We start from the raw sequence: 7,500 nt of genomic DNA, 5'->3' as shown, positions 1-7,500 counted from the left end.
CCGGATGTACCCATCCGGGATACTAAAAAACGCCGCGCAGGCTGCATAAAATAATTTATTCCCCTTGGTAATAAATGTCATTTAGCCCAGAAACCGGCGATTTCTGAATCGTTGATTTCTTCGACTTCTTCTCTTCGATATCAGCGTCCCCGAGTATAGCATTATCATAGTAAAGCGCTATTGGTTTATCAGTAGAAGTAACGCTTTATAAATGAAGATTATTATTATGATTACTATTAAGTGCAGCTATGATGCTCGCAGTTATGAACGCAATTTTTGCAATTGCGTAAAGAAGCATGAAAAATTCAGTGCTTCAACGGGGTTTGAACCCGTGACCTCGCGATACCGGTGCGACGCTCTAACCAACTGAGCTATGAAGCCACTGACGTTGGGAGCTGGGTCTCCGCTCAAAGAATCATGTGTATAAAGAAGTATCTAACTCCAAATGCAGCCAGTTGGAAGTATTTCTTGGATTTTCATTTAAGGAAGGTTGGTGGTAAATTCTTGTTTCACTGCAATTTCAGCTATTCCAAGTTATCAATAACCCTTCCTAAATTTTACAAAGAGTGCATTATGACATGGGCCTCCTTAAACTGTGTAAGCCCTGCCTCAGCCTCGGAGATTTATGAACAATTTTTTTTGGAACAATAGGTTCATCTGCATTGAATCCCGCTCAGTTTTCAACCAAACGTTAATTGATGTTGGTATTATAACTGTTCGGAACCTCCTCGACTCACATCGCAATTTTCAAACAGCTTTTTTACCTACAACATGCACACCTCTCACCTATTGATCATTATTTCCTGTTTAGTCTCTTTTGTGCCATCCCGGAGGAATGGCGTAAATTGTAAAGACAAATGAAAATGCAGCTCTTTTACACGATTGTTATGTAGATTTGGATAGTTTTTCACCACACCTTGGAGGGGAAAAGCTTGATGTTGAAAAGATTCAATCGAAACTATTGTATGAAACGTTTTCTTCTAAAATCTCTTCTAACCCTACCTCTATGAAAAAATTCAAAAGTTAAGAGAATTCCAATATAAAGTTCTTCATAGAATTTGTTATACAAACATTATGCTCTTCAAATTTGGTTTAGCCGATTCCCCTTTATGTTCTTTCTGTAATAAAGAACTGAAGACATTGGAACACTTCTTTTTTTACTGTAGTAAGGTTAGCACCTTTTGGAATGAACTAAACATTCCCCTCATATCGCAAAAGTTAATCTCTGAAAACTTCCATATCAAAGATATTTTATTTGGGCTTTTTTCTGCTGATAATGTTGATGACAATATTCTAGTTAATTACATTATACTTGGGAGCAAATACCTTATTTTTCCGCTCGAAATTAAGCCAAACGTTTCCCACTATTGCCCTGTTAATATCAAAATCCAAAACAACGCACTAGATCGAGTGTTTCATTGCGAGGAATAATAACAAACTCCACTTTCATAATAAAAAATGTCATCAATTTTTACCCATAATGGAGCATGAGCTAACACCTCCAACTCCCAACTTAAACTAATACTGTAGTATTGTAATATGTTGAGATGTGTATAGTGCGTATAGCTTAGAGGTGTAGTGTAGTTTTGGATGTTCTGTGTTATTATAGATAGGTAGCGTAGTTTTGATATATAGCTCCGATTTATAGTTTAAAATTAACATGTAAACTACCGTAATTAATGTGAATATATAAAAAAATGACAATAATAATAAAAAAGTTAAAATAAATTTATTGTGTATTTTAACGTATTTCTTTTCCAGGCGAGTAACCGAAAAGAGCAGTACTTTTCGGGCAGTTTACTTGCTCAAAGAGCGCTCAGGGTAGAAAAGTCGCTCCAAGGGAAAAACATTTATTGTAGTGAACTAAAAATTATACTTTTGTAATACGTTACCGAAGACCTTTATTGTGACAAGGTTTAAGAAATTCCGATTTTTCTATGTTGCATGACTAGGCGATAGTTACAGTCAGTCATGTGGATTCAATAAAAACAGACATTTCTCTAGGTTCCGCATCTTCCGCGGTGCGCAGTTTCTTACCGAACACTGGAGGGAAATCTCAGGAAATTTACTATTTAGTCGCGTGTGGTTTTTGACACGGCGTGTGTTGCTTGTTTGAAAGCATGCAATGAAATCGGAGGTTTTTTCCTTTCACGTTGTTTGTTTCAATAAAATGTTTGGCTGGAAAAGGTTGTTTTTGTGCATTGATCATTTTCGAAGTTATCTGATTTGCATGTGCGAGTTGTTTTCATAATGATGACAAGAATTTTTAGCCATTTTGTATTTCAAGTGTTTTTTCTTGCAAATTATTAAAGGTAGCCATAGTTTTACACGTCAGAAAATATATTTTTTAGTCATTGTAGTGTAAAATGAGTTTATTTGGGAAGCCAACAATATTTCGTACTAGTGGGAAGATCGTTTACATTACTCATTAACACGAAGATTTTTCAACAATATATTTCTTTAATCTAATCCAAAATCACTCAGACAGTAAAAAACTTCATATTTATTAACCATTTCCTTCGCTTTTGTGTTTGTCAGCATTATGCTTCGCGATTATTCAGGTTCACGTGTTCGCAAGATTGTTTTTGCATCTCAAAGATGTTTTAATGTTCTTTATTATAAACCCTGTTTTGATTGGCCACTCAAATCAATATGTAAATAGTTTACCCTGAGGTCAAAATAGATACGTTTCGTTGCTGAGGAAACAAAAAATAAGTAGTGTTTCGTTTCCGGACTGAGCAGCTCTTGGGATGATGAGGAGAAATATACCGCATTCGCGCACGATCCCCTAGCCCTCTTCTTCCATCGTAGGAGTTACCAGGACTACTTATTGGATTCCTAGGATTTTGTCTTTTTCTCGCTTTTTTCCAATTTCGGCATTACTCCTGGGAAAATCCAGTTTCAGCGCCTTCAATACCCAGCTCAGTTGCTGTCTCTTTTTGTGCCAAGGGCAATCCAGTTTACGCTCACGGAGCGTCTGGTTCTTATTAAGACCTGAAGGTTCAAGGGTGTCAGCTAAATTTATGAGATATGCTTCTCTCACTTTGCGTACACTCGAATGGAATAAGCGAAATGTCTTTGGCGGTGTGATTATTAGTGAGGAAGTGTTCTTAAACTGTGGCACGTTTTGGGACGTTAAAGTTGGTTTGTCGACTAGTCTGCGATGTTCGTCAAAACGGTCTTTGAGTATTCGTTTGGTTTCTCCAACGTATTGTTTAACACAACGATTGCACTGTACCACGTGGCCCTAATCTATATCTCTTTCTCCATCACGAAAATCAATGCTTAGAGCGAATCATGCCAAGATTCCGTACACCTTTATAACAAATACTACTACTACTACTACTACTACTACTACTACTACTACTAATAATAATAATAATAACAATAATAATAATAATAAACACTTTATTTAAAGAGGGTGGCACGGAATAGTTAAGAAACTAATAAACTTATGTTCCTCTAACCCTTTCACTTCCACAGATGGCATTGACACTTTTAGATTTTACTCTGTCTAACGCCAGACGATTTTACTCGTCAATAGGGAAGCCCTCGGCGGGTTAACCTTCAATGATATTTATTTGACAGGTTATGAAGCTGCCACTGTTATCGACACATCTGAAGCAAAGATAACAGCCGCAGGTATTAATATTCCTGGGACCATCGAAAGCAAATCATTTAATGGCCCCAATAACGGCACATGGAACTACTCAGTGGCGACCTTTACTCTCAACCCCGGACAAGCTGAAGACCTATTTTCAGCCGGAAAAAACGTATCCATAAAAGGTTCGCATGCGCTTTCCATTAGTGTAACTGGCAATTTTATGGTGGCAACAAATTTGGATGTGAGTGGAAAGGAAATCACCTATGCTGCAGACGAGAAGCCATTGTTCTGGCTTGGAGGATTTCTGCGTGGTTAATAAATCTTGTTGCACACTGGGTAAGTACAGTGATTTGCAGGATTATCTGTTAGCATCATCATCATCATCATCATTATCATTTATTATCATCGCTAGAGTAGTTCCATGATCCCAGTAAGGCTGGATTAGACTTGAATTGGCTCCAAAAAGAACGATTGGCAAATTGAATTATAGGGCTAAAAAAGCAAGTGGTACGAAAGCAAAATCTCTGTCTGTTTTTTTTTTCGTCTCTTGACACCAACAAAATGCTCAAGGCATTACTATTTTTACTCTTCCGGTTTTTAAATTTACCATAAAAACGTTTCATAACATTGGCTTCAATATCCTTGATTTTTCAAAGAACGGCAAAGAAAATGAAGCTTTTATTTTATTCGTCTTAGCAAGAGGTATCTTCAAAGAAACCTTGTTATTGTACAGTTTAAAGTTTAAGTGTTGGATATCAACAACAACAACAACAACCAACAACTACAACTTTGTTATTACCCCATGAAACATAAATACAGATAAATCATCAGCCGGAATTGCTAAAGCCTCGAATCTGATTGGCGAATAGCGGCATTAAATTCCGCGGTACCAATTATACCACTTGGGTGGAGAGAGGCACCGTGAGAATAAAGAGCCACAACACAATGTTACCCAGCCCAGAACCCGAACCAGGGACCACTTGATCCGGAAGTCGAGCCCACTAGCCTGAGGCCACCGTGACCCTAGCTAAATAATACAGGCAAATGAAATGTTGCGAGCTTCTTACAAAGGTCAAACAGTTAATGGTAAACAACTTCCCAAGATGACACAATATAAGTAAGGAAAACTATTAACTCTGAAATGGTTCAGACGCTCCGATGTTTTTATTATTTTGTAGTCATGTTATAAGCCGTTAAGTGAAAATTACTAATCCAGAGGAAGGAAACCCGAGTCCAACGAAACGAGTAGGTTTCAAACAAACAGGAAAAAATAAATAAGTTATTTAACCGGTCCCGTCTGGTACGGTCCGTATGGCCGGAAAAAAACCGGTTTTGCTCTTGGTTTTCAGTAGGGTCCTCAGCCTTCGGCCGTGGGCCCGTAATCAATTTTCTGTCTGCAAACGAACCTCTATTCCAGTAAATCAACACTGATGTTTATTTAGGAAACATTTTTAAGGGGCTACTGGCACGTGAAAACTAATCACGCGGTTAACAAGCAACAGGTACCAGTAGGCACTGAAGTAGATGTATAAAAACACATTTGTTGGTCCGGAAAACACATAAAATAGGATTACAGTTTTGTACGCTGCCTACTACTGTTATTGCGCATACGTTCTGCCGCATCTCGAGATAGTCGGATTTCCTATGGGTGGTGCTTATTAATAAAGGGATATTATTTGGCCCGGTTTAAAAAACTATGCGGAGAAAGCAGAACTTAGCAAAATGATCTTGGTAAACAAAAGGAAAATTGGAGGTAACCACGCATTTTATTCAGAGATAATTACGCTTCAATTTGGAAAAGAATTCACACCGCATACATGAGGCGTTTGTATTTTAATGCTTTTTACAAATTAATGCTGATTAATTGTCTTCGAAAAATGCCGCGGTTACCCCCAATTTTCTTTTTGGCTTTCATAAACACTTGTGTCAAGATCGGCTTTTCCCGCATATTCAGTAAGAAAGGTCTGACGACTAATTAACGTTACCTTTCTGAATTAGTACGGGCCACCGTCCTTAACTCTTATACGGCCACAATTAGACAACGTGCGAGACGTTAAAATCTTTCGTTCACAGGCCATTTTAAAAATTCATTATATCCCATAATTTGCAAACAATTATTCAGTCAACTGAGACATGTGAAATATGCGCGGACAAAGATATGACCTTTGTACAGTATTTTTACGTTAAGAGGTCTTGCAGCAATGGCGATACCATCCAAAGCTTTCTCATGGTACCTTTCAATTGCACAACTCCTTTTTAGGTGCAGGAAAACCTGGAGGAGCATTCAGTTTTCATGGTGGGGGGCACGGCGGAAGAGGTGGTGGCTTTTACCAAGACAGTAATACCAGCAGATTTTATGGATGGTCTTACTATGATACTGACTACTTACTCGGTGGAAGCACAGGTTAGCCTGTTGACCTCAACCGGTCTTTAGAAAAGTTAACTGAATAGAGTGTAATGTGAAGTGCTAGATTTCTATCCCATATGAACCATGTGAGCGTTAGCCCTACTGATGGAAATGGGCCTACACAAGGACAGAGAAAAACTCTGACCAGGGTGGAAATTGAACCCAGACGACTTCGGGTTAGATCTCCGCCGCTCTACCGACTGAGCTCCCACCCACAATAAATCGACCACATGCAAAATTGAACAATGTCATCATTTGACTCACATGCCTGGAGAAGTGAAAAAAAGAATGCATACAATTAAAGATTGTCGCGTTTTCGCCACTGAATATTGTAGGATGTTTGCTTTAAAAAAGGGCTTACAAATGGGGGGGGGGGGGGGGGGGATCGGGCACCACAGAACCCGCCCCCCTAGCTACGCCCTGGCATTGTGATTTACGTTTGCTTCAACTGAAGTAACAAGCATGTCAAATGGATTCTTTTGCAGGAACCGTTTTGTTCGGCATGAAATCTGGCTTGGTGGGGGTGCAATTGAGTTGGTTTCCATGAACGGACTTTGACTATTGGTGAGAAACATTGGGATTTTTTTTTCCTTAAAATATTGGAAATGTGACAGTGAAGAATCACTTGAAAGAAAGCTTGTCGTCTATTTTGCACTTCATTATTCAAGGAAAAGGTTCTTCAGAAAAGGGCTTGATCCTGAACTGTGAGAAATTTATTTAATTGCATATAGTTTTTGATACGGATTGTGTTTCTTGTTTGCACGCACACAATTGAAATAGGAAGGGTTTTTTTAGTCTAATAGCAAATATGTCAACCAGTTAATCGGCTAACTTGAATAAGATGATGCAAATACGCAGATAACAGCTAGAAATGGCACCTGGAACACGATATTCCGCGGGTACAGTCGATCACGACAGTTTTTAAACATCTAATTTAAACATTTAATATTTGTTAAAATATATTAAATGCGCTTGACTGTAACTATCGCCTAGTCATGCAACATAGAAAAATCGGAATTTCTTAAACCTTGTCACAATAAAGGTCTTCGGTAATGTATTACAAAAGTATAATTTTTAGTTCACTACAATAAATCTTTTTCCCTTGGAGCGACTTTTCTACCCTGAGCGCTCTTTGAGCAAGTAAACTATCCGAAAAGTACTGCTCTTTTCGGTTAATCGCCTGGAAAAGAAAATACGTTAACATACACAATAAATTTATTTTAACATAGTAGAAGACTTCCCACGTTATTTACCGTTATCTAATTTAAATTTGGCGAAAACTAGAATTTGGGACGAATTTATGAAATTAACTACTCCTGCATTGTATTTTCTCATGGTCCAATTTGGCTAACTTTACACGCTTAAAGTCGAACCTGGTATATTGCTTTGGCAATTAAGACAACAGTAAAATTCCGATAATAACGATCCCCCGAAAGTAGCGACCCCTCGAAATTAACGTCAACTTTTTTTGTGGCGGCTAGTTTATCCC

The 7,500-nt window shown here is 38.1% G+C and overlaps 2 protein-coding genes across 2 annotated transcripts in view; both read left to right on the top strand.

Moving 5' to 3' along the window:
* LOC137974397 (uncharacterized) overlaps positions 1-3,936 on the top strand; it is a 16,801-nt gene extending 12,865 nt beyond the window's left edge. The window contains exon 3 of the mRNA XM_068821354.1: positions 3,589-3,936. Coding sequence (XP_068677455.1) covers positions 3,589-3,920 — 332 coding nt within the window. The 3' untranslated portion in view covers positions 3,921-3,936. The remainder of the gene's footprint in view (positions 1-3,588) is intronic.
* Positions 3,937-5,326: 1,390 nt separating this feature from the next.
* Positions 5,327-7,500, top strand: part of LOC138008884 (uncharacterized) — a 75,987-nt gene continuing 73,813 nt past the window's right edge. The window contains exons 1-2 of the mRNA XM_068856187.1: positions 5,327-5,357; positions 5,865-6,008. Coding sequence (XP_068712288.1) covers positions 5,327-5,357; positions 5,865-6,008 — 175 coding nt within the window. The remainder of the gene's footprint in view (positions 5,358-5,864; positions 6,009-7,500) is intronic.

Source organism: Montipora foliosa, chromosome 1 (genome assembly GCF_036669935.1).
Source record: "Montipora foliosa isolate CH-2021 chromosome 1, ASM3666993v2, whole genome shotgun sequence".
In the NCBI taxonomy this organism is placed as follows: Eukaryota; Metazoa; Cnidaria; class Anthozoa; order Scleractinia; family Acroporidae; genus Montipora; species Montipora foliosa.
This window is presented reverse-complemented; position numbering and strand designations above follow the sequence as displayed.